At 39.7% G+C, this 21612-nt stretch overlaps 1 protein-coding gene across 4 annotated transcripts in view; it reads right to left on the bottom strand.

Annotated features, from left to right (window-relative positions):
• Window positions 1–21612, bottom strand: part of ARHGEF6 (Rac/Cdc42 guanine nucleotide exchange factor 6) — a 101305-nt gene that overhangs the window by 36053 nt on the left and 43640 nt on the right. For all 4 annotated transcript variants that reach the window (XM_072817244.1, XM_072817245.1, XM_072817247.1 and 1 more), the window contains 4 exons: window positions 20084–20154; window positions 5963–6057; window positions 3166–3261; window positions 1575–1697 (listed from right to left, as the gene is read on the bottom strand). In XM_072817244.1, the coding sequence (XP_072673345.1) occupies window positions 1575–1697; window positions 3166–3261; window positions 5963–6057; window positions 20084–20154 (385 nt within the window). The remainder of the gene's footprint in view (window positions 1–1574; window positions 1698–3165; window positions 3262–5962; window positions 6058–20083; window positions 20155–21612) is intronic.

Here is a 21612-nt window from a genome sequence, read left to right as displayed (position 1 = left end):
TCATTTTATTGTAATTCTTTAAATTTGCATTTAAATTATACTTTGTAGGGAATATATATATATATCTTAATAAAAATATTTTTTTAGAAGTGTGATAGACCTGGATGCTAATTCTGGCTCAACTACTTAAGAGCTATGAGCTCTCCGGCAGATTACTTGACCTTCCACTGTCTTATCTGTAAAGCAGTGAAGGTAGTAATAGTAATTCCCTCATAGGCTCTTATGTGCCTGGTGCACTGTCAGTGCTATTATTAGCTAGTATTAGCTATAAGGAGTTCAGCTACTTGCCTAAATAACTCAGAATCATGGCCTCTCCTTCTTTAAACTCCAACTTCCATATTTGCTATTCTACAAGAACTCATGACTTTGATCAGGAGAAGAAAATTGACCTCCAAGCAGGACCCACTGAATTCTACCTTAAGAATCCTTACTTATTGGCTCTCTAAATTCAATAAAACTCCTAACCAACCAGGATAAAACCCAAATTTCTACCACTTCTGAGGGTTCGTGTCAACTAGTGTTCCAGTCTGGCTCTGGGGGTTCAAGTCTGAGCCAGATTAAGAGAAGAATATTCTTTCCGGTTTCCAGTCCTGAGGAATCCATATCCATTCTGAGTCTCGTTTCTGGGTCAAGTACTAAGAGACTCTGTGTGGTGTTCTTGCTGTTGTCTTCCTCCTCCCGACCCCCACACTAGATTTCTAGCACACCATTTCAAAGTCCAAACTGTATCTTTAAACCTATCATCCAGGGTTCTGGTCCAGATGAATGCATCAGTGAATGCATCAGGGCTGGGAAAGGAGATGGTGAGGAAGGGTAAGAGAGATACGAGCTAATCTGGGTCCCTCGCAAGGACTCTTAAAGGAGATACCATTTCATTGTTCCCCATGAATTGTGAACAATTTATATTCGTGTACAATTATTATCACAGCCCGTTGCTTAAAACGCCTGCCAGATAGTTCACACTGCTGGTTTCCTTCTGCCCTTCCAGGGTAATGAGTATCTGCCTTTGAGCCATAGCACTGTTTGAAGCTTCCCCCACCAGAGAAAGGGAAAGAGAAAAAAGGAATGAACCCAGGCACTTTAGCCTTCTGTCAGCAACTCAGATCAATCATTCACTGGGATGAGGAAAGGCTAAAACACTGGATCTAAATGGAGTTTTGCTTCAGGAAAACTTTCCCTGATCTTCCCTCATCCCACACTAAGCTGGTACCACACTGCAAAGTCTCACAGCACCCTTTTAATTACCCTTTTGTAATGCCACATGTTTATGACATTTCATTTCATGTCTGTATTTCCCTTGAGATTCTATGCTCCAGGAGGGAAGGGACTTCCTCTTCCTTGTTTGCTACTGTATCCCCCCTCAGCTAGTACCGGTTTCTGCACATAGCAGATGCTCAGGAAATGATCTGCTGCACTGACAGACTAGCAATCCACATAATGACAGATTAACTCCTGCAATTGTGAAGGGGGATAATCAAAAGTCCAACTGGACACCTTGGATTTCTAAAGGAAGTGGTTTTAGGAAAGGATCTCACTGCAGAATGGCTTATTTGGGCAAACAGTTAACAATTTACCTGTGCTGTGTGAGTACATTGACAGCTGAGGGGTGATTTGCACAGTAAGCCAGATACATAGATTTAAAATGAGGCATGAGGTTCAGCAGACAACCTCCTACTTTGTGTTGGTTTTCTGGAAACCTGTAAGTAAGACAGATGAAACACAGAATGTAAAATATGAAACAAGGGACAAAGGAAGAGGATTACCAATCAAGCCTGACTACATGCAAACCTTTTGAATTATTTTGCGAAAGTTAAAAGAGAAAATATGTTCTAATCACTTTCTCCATGGAATGTAAGTTCTTGACCACCACCTTATTTTTTGTTTTTTGAAGGGATAATTGACCACCACTTTAAACTTGAGCCACCAAACACAGAACCAATAAATAGGGGCTAGATGCTTACTTGAAATTACTAGGTAGGGTTTTTTTTTTTTTAAGATATTTGTTCAAATTATAATATTCAAAATTTTAGCCAGGCACACAAAAAATACTCTTGGCTAATTTATATGAAGTTAAAGGACAGACAAAAGAAATCAAATCTAAAAATGACACATCACAAAGGAATATTATGCAGTCTTCGTGGCTTGGTGGTCGCTAGGCAGGATGGCCTCAAGACTAATTATTTTAAGTTACAAGCCACCTGTCTTCATTTGTAGACAAATCAGAAAAGTGCAAGAAAAAAATTATTCAGCATTCCACTGTTCACAGACAGCTATTAGAACAATTTTGGCATATTCCTTTGTCTTCCTTCTACATGTTTCTCTATAAAATGGAAAACAAAGATTACAAATCTAGTTTGTAACTGGTTCCTCTCACTTAGTGACTTATCTTTCCACATCAATAAGCTGGATCCGTATCAGTATTTAGGATGGCTCCTCAGGTCTCTTTGGTATAGGCTCTTACCATCTTCCTTCCTGGATGACCACCTGTGTCCCAGAAAGCTCAAGAAACAGGCAATCACCCCAATCTCCCTGTAGACAATGAAACTTCTCCGAGATACAATGCTTGGAAAATTAATCTTGCTACAAAAATATATTGCCTGATGATCTTTACAGTCCATTTTGTATATGAAGTTGAACACCTCAACTATTGAGCTAGCCATCAAATATGTATTGTGGGTCACATAGATATACTTTCCTTTCCCCACTTTTTTGTGTATTTCTACTATTAATATAATAGACAAGATAGCAGGAGTGATATAAAGAGAAAAAGCAGCTTATGCAACTGAATGAATCATCTGACTAATTTTTCCAAGTAATTTGCAGTATACAAAAGAAAATATCTAATCAATGTCAAAGGCATCGTCCATGGTCAGTTGAGACCTTATTTGCCTCTTACACTGATCAGGAGCAGAAAACCGAAACAATTTTTAAATAAAATCAGAAAAAAACGTACTGCATGTAGAGCCCTGATATACAATGCATTAGTGGTTTGGCTCTGTAAATACCACCACCTAGTGGGTTTTCTCTATACAGGACAATTTATCAACGTTGTAACAAATGAGTAAATATAAAGTACCCCTGTCTAAGACAACAGGTAAAGGGTAAACAAAAGACACCAAAGAAATGGTATTGCTGGCTATCCTAATGGCAACACCCAACACTTACTTTGAACATTCTTCCAAGGCTTGGCAGAGTGTCTGTTGAAATGAGCATACTTCCTCAAAGTTCCCCAATAAAGATGTAAACTCCACAGTACTCAGACTGAAAAAAAAAATAATACATAGTTTCAGTGAATAGAACTTCAGGATGATTCCAGTTATCTACCTCTAGTCTAGTGAGCTGATTATTTGCTAAAAATTGGCAAATGGGATGAGGGAAGGGCAATCCCTAGATTTTAACTTTCACTTTTAAATTTACAACAACTCTGTGGTCTTAAACAACTTTTAAAAGTGTCTTTCCTTGATTTTTTTCTATAATAAGAATAATGATCCCAGAGCAAACAAGTGTTTATAAAAGACATTTAGGTGTTTCAAAATGCAATGAGTGAACAAATAACAAGTGTGTAATATTTAGTATCTAAATAGGCAAAATACATCATAGCTGGGGAATAAATGTAAAAAATTTTGAGTATTCTCTTCTAGAGGAGCTGGGAGATTAATTGAAAGATATTATATATTCTCATAGACTGCACAGGGAAAAATTGCAAAATCCACTTTCTCCCAATTTAATGCTCATAAATCAATAAAAGGAAATCTTCATGAGAGGAAGTAGAGGAGAAGAAAATAGTACTGATTTATTTGCTTGTTTTCTTGCTTGTTTGTTTGTGGGATGGAATGGAGCAAATAAAGGCCAACTGAACAATTTTATCCAGAGCCTCTGTACTATGAATTTTCTCCATTTTCCCCCACCAAATGGTAGGTGATTACATGCACCAACAACACTCACACAGCACTTAACACTTCTGCAGGTGTTTCACAAATAATAACTCATTTTAACCTGACAACAACCTCATGAGGTGCGTGCTATTGTCTCCATCTTACATGTAAGGAGACCCAGGCACAGAGAGGTTAAAGCAAATCACCCAGTCACGAAGCTAGTGAAGGGTGAAGCCAGAACTTAAACCACAACATTCTAACTCCAGAGCCCATGTTCTTAAACACTTTTTGGGAGAAAACTTTTCTGAAGATTTAGAAGGCCAGTGTCAGCCACACATTCTTTATTCTTCATATAATAGGGGAGTGTTTCCAAGAGAGTAATTTTTGCTGACAAAGAAAAGGAAGCCCCACACAAACCTTACCAGTAACCCCTCGAGTATAAGAAGTGCCCAGTTCCTCTGCCATCATGCCCTTCTGAACCACAAGCTGGAAAACCCCTAGTATGGGTATCAAAAGTGAAACATTCAGCCAGCCAGCTTCCCTGACTTCCTTCTCTCATGGCCCCAAGAAGGTGACTGGGGAGTCGAACTGAACCTGATTGGGGCTTTCTTGGTCCCTTTAGGATCAGACAGTAAACAGTCTGGTTTGCTCGAGTCATTCTGTCCAGAAAGACAGCTGGTAGAAACAGACCCCAAGTGTATTCTGAATTTACATGGCAACAGCACAGTTCTGAGTCAGGCTTCTTGCCTCCTTCATTTGAAACTTTCCCATCTCCCCTCTCAGGGTCATCACCTCGGTTTCCTGCCCCTGTCTGTCACCTCTACGAAATGGAAGGCACATTTCAATCAGCGGCAGGAGGTGCAGCTGGTCGAGTCTGGCCACTTACTGGCTGTGTGATGGGTACAGCAATAAGCCTCTGGACTTCAGTTTCCTTATTTGTTCAATGGGGATAGTCATTTCTTCCAGGGCACTAGACTCAATGATTCATTGAGGTTCCTTCCATTCAGCTCTAATAAGTATGATTCACAGGATTAACTTCATGTTTTACATAATAATAACAAAAGACACTTTGTTGTTGATCATGTTTCAATGCTTACAAAACACAGGAATACAAAATCCTTTCATACCGAAGTTAAGATTCCCATAGTGCCATGGAAAATAACCAACTGGGAAATTTAGCAAGACCTTATGCCTTAGCAAACATGATTTGGAAAAAAAAAGGGAGGGAAAAAAATCACGAAATATGTTAAATTTATTTAAGCCTGAAGTCCAATAGCTGAGGCAGCTGTCCAGCAAAAGTAAACTCTTACTGAGGGGAAGGAGAAGGCTTTTGTCCTGCAGTTTAAGGGCCTGTGGCTCAATTTTCTATTTGACTTATAGATCATAATCTCTAGTAAAGTGTAATCAATTAAAATAAAAACACAAATGCAGTTAGCCACTATTTGTTAAATAGGCCACGCCTACAAGCACAAAAAAAATGGTCAATGTTTTTCTTTTGTGAAAATGAAGTTTTCAATTCAAGCTTCAGACATTTCTAAGACCAGAATAAGGTTTGAGTATTTTATTTAAAACAAACACACAGACATTTTAACAGTTCTATCATTCTCTTTGGTCTGAATGAAATACGACCTCGAGGTGCCCTTAACAAACATTCACAAAATGCCACATGCTTTCCCTTCTCAGACCATGGGGAAGAGTTTCTGCCCCAGCAAGCAAAGGTCAGGGGGAGCACAAAACTTTCCAGTTTATATGTTTTCTGCATAAAAACACTAGCAGGATCCGTGTGTGCAAGGTAAAACTGCATATATCGCTTTTAAAAACTGTACAGACAGAAATGATAAAAACTGCTACAGACAGAAATGCAGATGTGCTCATTCCTTCCACAGGCAAAAGAGAAAGAAAGCCAAGCTCTCCAGCAGCAACATCTTGTGTAATTTCCGTTGCCCTGACCGTGTTCTTGGCAACCTGTGATCTGTGGAAATTCTTCTAAAGGGCAAAATCAATTATTCAGTGACATAAGAGCAATAACTCTGGATGCTGACATTATCTTGCTTTATTTAGCAAGGGGTTTAAAATGTAAATCTTACTTGTTATTGGACTGCAGGGGTCTTAAATAAGTGACAAGTAGAGACTGAAGTTCTTTAGCATAATCCTTTTCAGTGTCCAAAATGTTCTGTAACACCTATGGAGAAACAAAGGTCAAGGTCAAGCTCTTGTATTTCTCAGGACAGTCCAAAGTAAGATATAGCTTGAGATCTTTTCATCAAATTACTAGGCTAGCACTGTAAGAAACACAAAATCTGAATGCACTTTGTTTCATTCTAGCAAACTACCTTAATAATTGCACGACAACTGGTTATACTGCATAATTCATATGAATACAATTTTTCACAGTTACTCATAACTGGAGGGACCTGGCCATTTACACAGCACTGTTGAGAATGCTTTCACATGCTCTAAATCATTTATCCTCGGGAAAGGCCACAGTTAACTAACAAAGGACCATATCCCATTTTATGGATGCGAACATAGAGACCAGTTACCTGAAGACATACGGATTCAATGTCAGGATAATTTCATGATAACTGATGTCAAAATACCACAAAAGGGATGCCTGAGTGGCCCAGCAGTTAAGCGTCTGCCTTCGGCTCAGGGTGTGATCCCGGGGACCCAGGATCTAGTCCTGTATCAGGCTTCTTGTGGGGAGCCTGCTTCCCCCTCTGTCTATGTCTCTGCCTCTCTCTGTGTGTGTCTCTCATGAATAAATAAATAAAATCTTTAAAAGTACCACAAAAGATTTTTCTTGAAGTAATGTTCCAGTAAGATCTTTAGGGGACAAAATCTGAAGCCACAGTGAATTTTTAAGTAGAGTAAAAACTGGTCTTTTAAGAAAGGTTAAAAAGTACTAGTATGAACAATTCAATAAGAAGAGGAAGCTGAGGTGTGAGGAATTTAACAAGGGGAATAATGAATTATAACCAAATTATAATAATTGGTTTTTATATGAATAATAACCAAATTAAAATCCTTGAGGCAAAACAACCCATGTACAGTCCGCGATTTCTCTTGCCCTGTCAATCCTAGGGTCCTGTCTCATTTTCCAGCCTCTTCTGGAGATACCTACAACCTACATTTCAAGCTCCTAGAGCTCACCAAGCTACTCTTAATTTACTCAACAGAAATGTACTGTATGCCCACTCCGTGCCAAATGCCACATGGCCTGCAGGGAGTCTCTCCACTGTGTTTGCAGAGGATCACAAGACCATGTGAAGCATTCTTAGCTAGGAGAGGCCCCTCAGGCAACCAGTGCTCCAGACATCTACTCACAGGACAATGCATGTTGATCTGCTTTTGAAAGATGGAGTGGACAGAGCGAGTGGAGACCCAGGTAACTATGGCCTTTGGGGGTAACAATCAGACTGGCAGGTGGTCATCCAGGCTCTGCTACCAACTGACAGGTTGCTACAGTTTTAAGGCTTCACTCCTCTCACCTCAGATTGTGACATTTCACCTACCTCAGGGATCACTGTGAAGAGGGACTGAGATACTACACAGGTGGGTGCTTAGTGAGCAGGATACAGTCCTGCTAATGTAAGGTGTTACAAAAGGTTTCTCCATGGCAGCACTACTGACATTTTGGACCAGACAACTCTGCTGTGAGGGGCTGCCCTGTGCATTATGGGGTGTTGAGCAGCATCCCCAGCCTCTACTCACTAGACGCCAGTTGCACGCCACTCCTCCATCCAGTATGGCAACCGAACACATGTCCAGATGTTGCCAAATGCCACCTGAAGGACGATATGGCCTAGTTGAGAATCTCTGGGGTAGAGGCCACAAGCTACAGCATGGCTTCAAAAGCGAGAGCTTAAGTCATACTCCCCCCTCTCCAGTCACTCATGTCTCCTTTCAGTTCCCCTATTCTCAGAAACTACTGTCAAAAGGTGTAGATGTAAATAAACCTCAGGGCCTGGAGGCACTGACACTCTCTGAAATTAATCCAGTGACAGAACAGAAATGACTCCCCCCCATAGAAAGCTGAAGCACCACAAAGGAAATTGGCAACTATCTTGAGATGAACAAAAAAGAAAACACAACATAAAAAACCTCACAGGATGCAGTTAAAGCAGACAAATATATAGCTGTAAATGTCCATATGGAAAAAGAAGAAAGAGGACTTCTTGTTTCTGGTCCAGCATTTAAGCAGTGTGGATGTCATTACCCCATCCTAACCATAAGTAAATAGCTAAACTAACTGGGGAAAAAAAACCACTTGACTTTTCTTATATCTGTCAAGGAATTGAGGCCACATTGGAAAATGCTACCTCCCAAACTGGAGAGACAAACAGGAAGATACACAAAATCAAAACTTGCTGGCACAGAAATCCATGAGCAGAGGCCTCTGTGGAAATCAGGAGCAGGGCAGGACAACTTGAGCTGTAACTGAACTGCTGGGGGCACAGGGTGGACAAGTCTGAGCATTCAGACCTCCAGGGAGCCCAGTCACAGAGCAGCACACTCACCTTTTGTTGTATGTCCAGTGGCTCTATCAGGCTGTCACAGTAAAGATAGGAAGAAAATCTCCCTCCTGCTTCAGAAGTGGGAAAGGAAAGGTGGCCATTTTGGAAATACACCAGAGCATTCTGTCCATCCTGACAAGGTCTGCCCTCAAGAGAGAAACTATTTGACCAGGGCCTAACCTTTCAGGTCTTTACCAAAGCCGAACCTCACAAGAAGAAGGGAAATACCTACCCCAGCTCCCTCCAGCCTTCCTGTCCCCCCCTAAAAGAGTAAAACAACCTGGGAAGCACTGGTGAAGTTTACAATCTAGAGACATAAGCATACCAAAAGACTTAGACTTGATCATCGGACTTCAGAAAACCTCCCCAGCCCCCACACCTCACCATCCTACTACTGCAATTCCTTTTACACAGTACGTCACATTTGGCTTCCAACAAAAAGTTATAAGGCATACTAAAAGGCAAAAAACATAGTTTGAAGAGACAGAGAAAACACTGAAACCACAGTCAGGAATGACAGGAGTGTTGGAATCATGAGACTAGGATTTTAGAATGACTATGAGTAATATGCTAAGAGCTCTAATGAAAGTAGACAACATACAAGAACAGATGGGTATTGTAAGCAGAAAGATAGAAATACTTAGGATGAAAATGAAATGGTAGTGATCCAAAACACTGTAACAGAAATGAAGAATGCCTTTGATGGGCTCATTAGTACACTGGACCACCAAGAAAAGAATCTCTGAGCTTGTGGATAGATATATCGATAGAAGATTTTGAAACTGAAAAGCAAACAGAAAAAAAAAAGACAAAAAAAAAAAGAAACAGAATACCTACAAACTGTGGTATAACATATGTTTAATCAGAATGCCAAAAGAGGAAGAAGGGGAGAAAAGGACAGAATACTTGAAACAACAATGATAGAATTTTTCCAAATTAATGTCAAACACTAAATGACAGTTCCAGGAAGCTCAGAGAAAATTGGCAGGATGAATGCCAAAGACAAACCCACCTACACATAATCATATTCAAAGTACAGAAAAGGCAAAGATAAAGAAAAAAATCCTAAAAGAAGCCAGAGGGAAATAAAAATCCAGCTTACCTATAGAGGGGCTAAGATAAGAATTATATCCAACGTATTCTCAGAAACCATGTAAGAAGAGGGCAGTGGAGAGAAATATTTAGTGTTGAGAAAAAAACATCCCACTAACCTAGAATTCTGTACCCTGTGAAATTTTCTTTTAAAACTCAAGGAAAAATAAAGGCTTTCTCAGACATACAAAGATTGAGGGAATTTGTTTCCAACAGAACTGCCTTGGAAGAAATGTTTCAAAAAAGGTTCTTCAGAGAGGAGGAAAATGCTATAGGTCAGAGACCCAGATCTACATAAGGAAAGAAAGTATGAGAGAAGAAATAAGTAATGATAAAATAAAAACTCTAAATTTTTGCACTATTAATTGATGTAACAGATATATGCTTATATGCTTGCATACAGATAAGCATATATGATTTAAAATTTATTTATTATTTTTATTTTTATTTTTTTAATTTATTTTTATTGGTGTTCATATTTATTATTTTTAAATTTAAATTCAATTTGCCAACATATACTATAACACCCAGTATGCTTATGTATAATTGAAATGAATGATAGCAAAGATACAAGGTATGGGAGAGAGGAATTAGGAATACTCTGTTATTATAAGGTACTCGCACTACCTGTGAAGTAATATACTACTATCTTTGGACTAGTTCTAAATATACATTGCAAACTCTAGGTCAACCACTGAAAAAAGTAAAAAGAAAATTCTAGAAAGATAATACTACCAAAACTGACTCACAAAAGGAATAGAAAGTCTCAACAGGGATCCCTGGGTGGCGCAGCGGTTTGGCGCCCGCCTTTGGCCCAGGGCGCGATCCTGGAGACACAGGATAGAATCCCACGTCGGGGTCCCGGTGCATGGAGCCTGCTTCTCCCTCTGCCTGTGTCTCTGCCTCTCTCACTCTCTCTCTCTCTCTCTGTGACTATCATAAATAAATAAAAATTTTTTAAAAATTAAAAAAAAGAAAGTCTCAACAGCTATAACAAATAAAGACATTGATTAAGCATTCAAAACAATTCCCATAAGTTAAAGCCTAGGATGAGATGGCTTTTCTGGTTGATGCTACCAAAAGTTGAAAGAATTTATATAAATCCTTCACAAATTCTTAAAATCTTGGAAAAGAAGAGAGTAGAAGGTATACTTCCCAATTCCAAAACATACTACAAAGCTACAATAACAAGATAGTTTAGTACTGGTATAGGATAGATATATAGATCAGTGGAGTAGAATTGAGAGTCCAAAAATAAACCTATAGTCAACGGATTTTTGACAAATGTACCAAGACCATACAGTAGGGAAAAAACAGTCTTTTCAACACATGGTGCAGGGACCACTGGATGGCTATATGCAAAAGAATGTGCACTTCAACTTTATAATATATACAAAAATTAACTTAAAATGGACTCAAGACTTAAAACTATCAAACTCTTAGAAGAGAATAGAGGAGGAAATCTTCATGACTTTGGATTTGACACCAAAATCACAAGCAACAAGAGAAAAAGTACATAAATTGGAATTCATAAAATTAAAAACTTTTGTGTGTCAGAGGACATTATCAGGAAAGTGAAAGACAAGCCACAGGATGGGAGAAATATTTCCAAGTCATATATCTGAAAAGGGTCTAGTATCCAGAATATATAAAAAACTCTAACAACTGAACAGTAAAAATAATTACTTGAAAGTCGGCTAAGGCTTTGAATAGCCATAGTTTTACATTATGACCCAGCAGTTCAATTCCTAGAGAAATGAAAACAAATGTCCACACAAAAATCTGCAAGTGAATCTTCATAGAGCATTATATTTTTAAGATTTATTTATTTGAGAGTGAGAGAGAACACAAGCAGGGAAGAGGGGCAGAGAGAGAGGGAGAAGCAGATCTCCACTGAGTAGGGAGCCTGACTCAGTGCTTGATCTCAGGATCCCAGAATCATGACCCAAGCCAAAGGCAGGTGCTCAACTGAGCCACCCAGGTGCCCCATTCACAGAGCTATATTAGTAACAACCAAAAAGTGGATATAATTCAAAGGTCCATAAACTGATGAATAGATAAACATAACCTAGTGTATCTATACAATGGAATGTTAGCCATAAAAAGAAAGAAGTACTGGTAAATTCTACAACATGAACGAACCATGAAAATAATATGCTAAGTGAAAGAAGCCAGACACAAAGGAACAAATATTGTATGATTCCGTTTATACATGTCCAGAATAGTCAAAATCCATAGAGACAGAAAGTAGATTAGTGCTTGTCAAGGTCTGGAGGAAGTGATTGCTAATAGGTACAGGGTTTCCTTTTAAAATTTTTTCACTTAAATTCAATTTTGTTAACATATACTGTATTATAACTTCAGAGGTAGAATTTAGGGATTCATCAGTTGCATATAACACCCAGTGCTCAGGGGCACCTGGGTGGCTAAGTGGTTGAGTGTCTACCTCTGACTCAGGTTGTGTTCCCAGGGTCCTGGGATTGAGTCCTGTATTGGGCTCCTCACAGGCAGCCTGCTTCTCCCTCTGCTTATGTCTCTGCCTCTCTCTCTGTGTGTGTCTTTCATGAATAAATAAATAAAATAAAATCTTAAAAAAAACACTCAGTGCTCATTCCATCAAGTGCCCTCCTTAATGCCCATCACCCAGTTACCCTATCCCCCCCGTCAACCCTCAGTTTGCTTCCTAGAGTTAAGAATTTCTTTTTTTTTAGAGTTAAGAATTTCTTACAGTTTGTCTCCCTCGCTGATTTCATCTTATTTTACTTTCCCCTATCTTCCCTAATGTTCATCGGTTTTGTTTCTTAAGTCCCACATATGAATGAAATCATTTGGTGTTTGTCTTTCTTTGACTGACTTACTTTACTTAGCATAATGCCCTCTAGTTCTACCCATGTCATTGCAAATGGCAATATTTATTTCATTCTTTTTGATGGCTGAGTAATATTCCATTGTGTATATATACCATGTCTTCTTTGCCCACTCATCTGTCAATGGACACATGGGCTCTTTCTATAGCTCAGCTATTGTGGACATTGCTGCTATGGGTACAGGGTTTATAACTGGAGTGATGAGGTGATGAAAATATTGTAAAATCAGACTGGTGATTGTCACATAACTGTTAACTTATTAAAAATCAGTAAATTATACAGCTTAAAATGGTGAGTTTTGTGGTATGTAAATTATATGTCAATGAAGCCATTTTAAAAAGTCAAAGCACACATTTTGCATCTGCTAATAGAAATTCTTTCTGGTTTTTCTCTTAGACTCCAAGTCCTTATCCAGGAGAGTGTCCTTCCAAACTCAAATTTGTCCATCATAGAGCTCTCTGCCCAGCTGGGCCACTGTTCAAAGCATACAGTACCCCAGCTCCTCAACTACATGCATGCTCAGCACTAATATTCATTTTATATTCTTAGAAATGGAGAGAACTGCACCAGAATTCAGCAGTATCATCTTTTATTAAGGAAGAGGTAAAACATATATATGCATACTGCTTTATTAACAATATTTATTTTTCTATAGAATTTGTATTGAGGGAGGGGAAAAAGGATGGTGGCAAGCCTTCCTGCTCATGTTCAGGAAGGAATGAAGTCATCTCATCATCTCCTTTTGTTCACATTTCTCTAAAAAGACTGTGTCTGGAAATGAGCCATCCCACATCCTCACCTTCCTCTCAAGCGCTGTTGCCTATAACTGCCACCCTACCCAAATTGCAATGTCTGTTGAAAACAAGAAAAAATAAATAAAAAATCAAACTAGATCCAGTCATTCATTGCCTGAAGGGAATTTTTAAATTAGAAAAGTCAGTCATATTTACATTAAAAATGTGATTTTTAAAACGATGCTGCTTTAATCCGACCTCCCTCTCACCACTGAAACAGCTTTATTATTTCATCTTCCTTTCAAATGCTATCATCTGGGGCTTCTTTTAAAGATATCACTAAGATTTTGCAAAAAGAGAGAGAGAGAGAGAGAAGAAAAGAAGAAGAAATCACTAAGATTTTGCAAGAAAGGTGCTAACTGTCCTGCTCCAGTGGGTATATTTGTGAGGTGAGGCAGGACACTTTGTAGGAGTTCCATTCCTGTTGGACCCACTAGCTTGGGACACACAGAACACAAAGGTAACAAAGGCAAGGAGACACCTCCTGCTGCTTCTCAATGAGTCCTGGAGAGCTACACCAAAAATCGTTTTAACTCATATCACTATAAGTTTTGAGGATGGCTGAATGCTAACTTTACAAAACTAAATTGACAAAGGTGGTCAATGAATCCTTCATTAAATAATGCAAAAAAAAATTGAACGGTAAGGTATTAGATAGTCCTGCCCTTGCTGTGGTCTGATTAGTAGAAACAATCTTCTGGGTGGATGCTTGGGATTCTTTCCCAAATTCATCTGGACTTTCATTGCTTTCCTCAATCTCAAAAGACCAACTGATGAACTTCTGATACTGGTTCTTTATTTTGCAGGCCACAGGGCATCTACTGTAAAAGGATAAAAAGGGAAGCAGACAGAGAAGGCTATGTGTTCCCAAACAGAAGGCCTCAGATGGCAAGGGGTTTGGCAAGCCAACCAACTTCAGAGCAGTACAGTTTGATCGAGATGAAATCCATTCAAACTGCTAAAATAGACTGCATCCAGACATTGCTTTTGCCTCCCTGACTGTCTCCACAAGGGTAACTGAGTATCCTTTTGCTCCATTAACCTTTGACTAAATTCAGAATAAGACAGATGGGGAGAAGCCATAGAAAAAGACGTGGAGGCCTTTTGTACCTCTATCCTGGGCTATTGATTCTCCAGTAAAATGTATTTCCCACATTTCCTGGGAAGGCTTTAGAGTGAGTTCATTTTTATAACTCTTTCTTCCAAAGGGAAGGAGTCACAGAGTATGAAGGAATTATTTTAAGAGGTGAAAATGCATAAACACAAAAGGCTGAAAATAGAGAAAGGTCCAATGATCACAGAGGATTATAATGGCCTCAGGAAACCTCAAAGCAAAGATGTCATATTATAGGAATTCTGAGATAATTATGATGCCCGTAAGAATGAGCTCATGTTGATAAAGTCCTATGGGACCTAAAAAAGCGACCTATTCCTGTATTTATGTCATATTTGACTTATATGCCAGTAGAGCCTCCTTGCTTACATTCAAATGCAGTGACTGATTTCACACCTCCAGGTCCCTGGCTTTCATGCAACAAGCAGCACTATCTCCCTATTGACAGACTATGCAAATGCTGTCACCACCTTAACCTCCAGCCTTCAGATGGAAGAGAAACAGCTGACCTCTGAACAACACAGGTTTGAACTGCACAGGTCCACTTATACACGAATTCTTTTCAATAAATGCAGTACAGGACTGTAAATGTATTTTTTCTTCCTTATGATTTTCTTAATAACATTTCCTTTTCTCCATCTTACCTTATTGTATGAATGCAGCATATGACACATATAACATGCAAAATATGTATTCATCAACTCTTCATGTTATCGGTGAAGCTTCCAGTAAATAGCAAGGTCTCAGTAAAGTTCTTGGGGAGTCGAAGGTTATACATGGATTTTTTGACTATGCAGGGGGTCAGCGACCCTAACCTCCGAGTTGTTCAAAGGTCAACTGTATACGGATGAGTAAGACAGGAAATGGGTAGGTAAAAAAAAAAAGTACAGGGATACGGAGAAGGAATAAATGGATGGATGGATAAAGTAGTTTAGGTCGGTATATTAAAAAAGGGAAGGTGCGGGTACCTGGGTGGCTCAGTGGTTGAGCATTTGCCTTTGGCTCAGGTCATGATCCCAGGGTCCTAGGATTGAGTCCCGCATCGGGCTGCCTGTGGGGAGCCTCCTTCTCCCTCTGCCTATGTCTCTGCCTCTCTCTCTGTGTCTCTCATGAATAAATAAAATCTTTAAAAAAATTAAAAAGGGAAAGTGCACAGTGGATTTTTAGGACAGTGAAAATACTCTGTATGATAACATAATGATGGATGATATATGCCATTATACATTTGCCCGAACCCAAAGAACATACAAGACCAAGAGTGAGCCCTAATGTAAACTATGGACTTTGGATGATCATGATGTGAAAGTGTAGATTCTTCAGTTGTCACAAATACACTACTCTGGTGAGAGATGCTGGTGGTGGGTGAGGCTGTGCATGTGTGTGGTTGTGGGTGGTATATGAGAACTCTCTGTACCTTCCACTCAATTTTGCTGCAAACCCCAAACTGCACTATAAAATAAAGTATTAAAAAGAGGGGGGTAAGGAGTTGATAAGCACTAGAAAGATAGAGAAAATTCAGGGTGGGAGCAAGTGGGCAGATAGAGGAGTAAGAGAGAAAATAGAGTAAGCAGAAAGCAGGCAGTAAGGGCAGATATTACAGGAGGTTTCCTGGGATTTTTGTGATGTCACATGCCACACACTCTCCACCTTTCCTACTGAGTGTAGGCTCTTTAAGACATACCCTTTAGGCATCTGCCACAAGTAACAGTGAAGTAGAAGAAAACTAGAAAAAAAAATAATGCTGGCCATTACAGATTGAATTTTCCTGTTCGGATGTAGGGAGACACCATCTCTCCCTCTGCAGATGGATGCTAGCATGCAGAACTGAATATTCGGATCACTGCATATGGCAGCACAAAGGACAGCATTCTTCCCGTGTGCCACACTGGTTGCAGTGAATAAAGCACTGCACCTTCTCAGGGGCATTCTGATGGGTGAAGAAGAGAGTTCTATCCACTCTGTGACCTGAGGGGAGGGACTGCAGGCTCGCACATTCCTGCCTGGTCGGATGTGCCTGTATAGTCCCACTGCCCCAATTCCCTTCCAGCTGTTCTCTGCTTATCTAGGTCTGGACATGACTGAGTCTCGTCTTCCACTGAACCTTTCTTTTGCTGGGTTCTCCAACTTCAGTTTAGTGAGCTTCAGAATCACCTGTGGGGGGTGGTAGGGGTGAGGAAGGGGCTGCAGGTTTCCTGAGCTCTGTGGCCAGAGATTCTCAGGTAGAGTAAGTCAGGTGTGGGGCCCACAACCTGCACGTTTAACAAGCTCCCCGGGGGCTTCTGATGCACAAGACCTCAAGCACAGTGTAAGGAACCCATCTTAGGACACTTTTATAATGTGACATCTCTGCCACATGCCTTATACTATCACATCTGCCCCGCCTTCCCAGTGAGGCCATGGGTGCTAAGAGCTAAGTGCCACAACGCAAATTAAGCCTGATAACAAAGCCACTTGGATTCCTTTCTCTGTTCTTTATTTTTTCAGTTTTACTGAGGTACAACTGACCAATAAGAAGTATATATATTGGAGGTATATAACTTGATATTTTGATAGAAGTACACCTTGCAAAATGATCACCACAGTCACTCATTAAAAACCCTCCTCTCACAACATTACCATTTTCCTTTCTTGTTCCAATTGTTGCTGTTGTTCTTTATTTTTAAATACCTCCTAGCACATAAAATCGAGTTACATTTCAAATCAGATGTGCTACCCAAATTGCATCAAAGCCTGAGTAGGGCAGGAATCAGAAGATGATCCCTTGGAAACTTGAAAAGGGGGACACGATATCTACAGATTTGCAAATCCAAGAGGTCTCCTGCCCATGTTTTTAGGATGTGATGGTTAATTTTACATGTCATTTTACATGTCAACCTCACTGGGTCACAAGGTACCTGGCTTAAACGTTATTTCTGGGTGTGTCTGTAAGGGCATTTCCAGGTAACATGAGCCCTTGATTGGTAGAGTGATTAAAGCAGACTGCCCACCCCCAATGTGAGTGGGCATCACCCAATCTGTTGAGGGCCCGAATAGAACAAAAAGGGAGAGGGAAGGAGAATCATTGTCTCTGCCTGACTTCTTGAGCTGAAACATCAGTCTTCTCCTACCCTCAGACTAGAACTTACACCATTGGCTCTCCTGGTTCTCAGGCCTTTGGACAATTTAATTTCTAGGAATCTACTCTATAGATCTTCATATACTTTGCCAACGTCCTATGATAAGATCTTCACTGCAGAACTGTTTATATAGCAGCAGGGAACTAGAAGCAATGCACATGAACTCCAATAGGAACTGGGAGATATAAACTGCAGGACATCCAGAATTTGTGTATAAGTATATATATGGTTTACATAGGCCCATAAGAATCACAGAGGTTAATGTGCCTTGGATAATCCCAACGGCATTTTAAATCGGTAGAATCATTTATGTATATACCACCTTTTCTTAATCCATTCATCCATCAGTGCACACTTGGGCTGCTTCCACACCCTGGCTATTGTAAATAATGCTGCTATAAATATAAGGGTGCATGTATCCCTTTGAATTAGTGTTTTTTGTATTCTTTGGGTAAATAACCAGTAGTGTGGTTTTGGATCATAAAGTAGTTCTATTTTTAACTTTTTCAGATACACACACACACACACACACAAACACAGGAATATTAGCCACAAAAAAAGAATAAAATCTTTTCATTTGCAACAACATGGACAGAGCTGGAGAGTAATTATGCTAAGTTAAATACGTCAGTCAGAGAAAGACAAGTACCATCTAATTTCACTCCTATGTGAAACTGAAGAAATAAAACAAATGAGGAAAGTAAAAAAAGAGAGAGAGAGAGGCAAGCCAAGAAACAGACTTGACCACAGAGAACAAACTGAGGCTTCCCCGGGCGGGGCAGGGAGAGGATGGGTGAAACAGATGATGGGTCTTAAGGAGGGCACTTGTGATGAGCACCAGCTGATGTACAGAAGTGTTGAATCACTAAATTGTACACCTGAAACTAATAGCACACCGTATGTTAACTCACTGGAATTTAAATAAAAACTAAAATAAATAAATAAATTGGTAGAATCCACAGAAGCAGAGACAACTCCAAAGCAGCTCGATGGTATACTCTAAATCCACAGGGAAAAGAAGCTATGGTAGCATTTTCATCCCTCATTTGACTGCATCTTTTCTTTAAAAATTAAGTCACTTGTGGAGGGGCACCTGGGTAGCTCCATCATTTAAGGGTCCGATTCTTGATTTTGGCCTAAGTCATGATCTCAGGGTCATGGGATCAAGCTCTGTGTCGGGCTCTATGCTTACTGGGAAATTTACTTCTCTCTCTCCCTCTGCCTCTCCCCCCACTTGTGCAAATGGGTATGTGTGTGCATGCTCTCTCTCTCTAAAATAATGAATAAATCTTTTAAAAAAATTAAATCACTGAGGTAGGGTGCCTGGGTGGCTCAGTTAAGTGTCACACTCTTGGTTTGGGCTCAGGTCATGATCTTAGGGTTGTGAGATGGAGTCCCTGTTGGGCCCTGCACTCAGTGCAGAATCCGCTTGAAATTCTCTCCCTCGCCCTCTCCCACCCCCTCTACCCCTCCCTCCCCTGGCCTGTGCATGCTCTCTCTCTCTCTCTCTCAAATAGATAGATGATAGATAGATGATAGATAGATAGATAGATAGATAGATAGATAGATAGATAATAGATAGATGATAGATAGATAGATAGATAGATAATGTCTTAAAAATTAAATGACTGGGGTCACCTGGAGGCTAAAGAAATGATCATGAGGAAGGGAGAAGGGAGCCCAGCTCTGTTGGGTAATAGATTTTAACCCAATGTAAGAGGAAAATAGTGTAAATGTAAGAAGAAAAATAGTGACAAAATTGTCCCCTATGATTATTTTCCATGTCACCTATGAAGCTACTTTCTGAGTTTTCATGCCAACTATCGTCCCGCCCATGTCATCATTATGGAGCAAATTCACTGAAGAGTGCAAATCTGTTTTCTGAAACGCAATGTATAGAGATGTTTAAAAACTATCCATGCACAAAATGAAAGGAGTATGCAGTCCAAATGCACATCCAATATTGGGGGGAAAGTGACACTATTTCAGCTGAGGTGGAGGATGATGACAAAGCTATCAGACAGGAAAACTTAGAGGTTATGATGACTTGACCTTTTCATTAGTGACTGGGCTAAGTCTGGAAAGTAGATACGAAAGAAAGCAGAGAGAAGATTGAGAATAATATGATTTTTTTTCAAATGAGAAGTTATTTTGAATATTGCATATGCCCTATTTATAGCTAATATATTTTGACATATCTGTGTTCAAGCCAGAGCCATTTAATTCCTTGCTTTTTGCCAAAGGGCAGTCTTCCCTTCAGGCTCTCCTCGAACACAAGGTTGATCATATTTCAGAGGACATCATAATGGATTGGTTGATTCTAAAATAAAATCACAGTATGCAATCACTTAAAACTTACTGCTTAGAGTAACTTGGGAATTCACCTTCTAAATATTTGGTAAAGCTATATCTACTGCTGAATTTCCCCATGATGCCTACCTATGGACCAATTTCTCTTTCGGCACTGTTTAATAGGCCTTGCTCAGAATCACTGTACCATCTTTGAATTTTTCAGTATGGTGAATCTAAAACTTCTAGACATCTGTAAGAGGCCTACAAGCAGAAGAGCTTTACTGTAGCACAGCTGACATGAGACCTTTGCAATACTTTACCCAGTCTCCCATAAGTGTTACTCGACACATCAGTGGCTCAGCCACTGAAAAGTTTCCACAGTCAAGAAACTTTTTTGTTATGATCTGAACACTCACCACAGTATAATAGTTCTTGGTAAGTGGAGTTGTTTCAAATCCTTTGACAGCCTTGGGGGAGAGAGGTCTCTCTGTGAAAGACATGTAAATTATGTTAATGTCATAGAAATCTAAGAGGAACATTTTATTACACAGGTCAACTCACATACAGTAGATATTGTTAAATAGAATGATCAATGGAAATGTACATTCCTCAATAAGTGAAACTATAATTTTGCTAAACTCTAGATAGATCTTGTTCAGGCCCCCTCAATTTCTAAGGAGGTAAGGCCTAGCTAATGAATGGCAGGCCCAGGGTAAGAACTTCACTCCATTCAGGCTTGTTTCTTTACTCCAGTCTTGTCTCTCCCCTCAACTTAATCAAAACAGATACGTAAAGCCAACACTAACCAAATATATATATATATTTGTAACTCATAAGTTACTATATAAGTATAATATAGATAATAGCAACCATCCTTTCTTGGGGCTCTCTACTGTGCCAAAAATAAAATAATCAGAATCTCTAACACATTAAAAACTAGCAGAAAGGGATGCCTGGGTGGCTCAGTGGTTGAACGTCTGCTTTTGGCTCAGGGCATGATCCCAGAGTCTTGGGATCGAGTCCTGCATTGGGCTTCCTGCATGGAGCCTGCTTTTCCCTCTGCCTGTGTCTCTGCTTCTCTCTCTCTCTCTCTCTCTGTGACTCTCATGAATAAATAAATAAAATCTTAAAAAAAACTGGCAGAAAATTCTTCTTTCTTTTATGCATCATTTTAACATCATGACATTGAGTGATAAAATGCTTTCTTTTACAAAGTTAATCTTAGCTATTAAACTCACGATTAAGAGATATCATAACACATTCTTTCTTTTATTAAAAGATTGTATTTATTCATGAGAGACACAGAGACAGAGAAAGAGGCAGAGACACAGGCAGAAGGAGAAGCAGTCTCCATGCAGGGAGCCCAGTGCAGGACTGGATCCTGGGTCTCCAGGATCACGCCCTAGGCTGAAGGCGGAGCTAAACCGCTGGGCCACCCAGGCTGCCCCACATTCTTTCTTTAAAAAAAAAAAACACAGAAGATAAATACAAGATGGTGATGATAAATGTTTAACAGTGTCACTAATACTATCTTTCCTACCCTCATTTTTTCCTTTGCTTCATTTTGTTTTATATTCCATTTTTACCTTGCTATATTATATGGTACTTTAAACTCGTTATGAAGTATGGTAGAGTATATATGAATAACTAAATGTAACATATCATCACGCTTGATTTTTCTTTTTAAAAAATGTTTTATGGGGGATCCCTGGGTGGCGCAGCGGTTTGGCGCCTGCCTTTGGCCCAGGGCGCGATCCTGGAGACCCAGGATCGAATCCCACGTCGGGCTCCCGGTGCATGGAGCCTGCTTCTCCCTCTGCCTGTGTCTCTGCCTCTCTCTCTCTCTCTCTCTGTGACTATCATAAAAAAAAATAAAAAAATAAAATAAAAAATAAAAAATAAAAAATGTTTTATGGGCAGCCCGGGTGGCTCAGTGGTTTAGCGC

This window comes from Canis lupus, chromosome X, assembly GCF_048164855.1.
Source record: "Canis lupus baileyi chromosome X, mCanLup2.hap1, whole genome shotgun sequence".
NCBI lineage: Eukaryota > Metazoa > Chordata > Mammalia > Carnivora > Canidae > Canis > Canis lupus.
The sequence above is the reverse complement of the archived record's forward strand: the minus strand, read 5'-3'. Positions and strand labels throughout refer to the sequence as shown.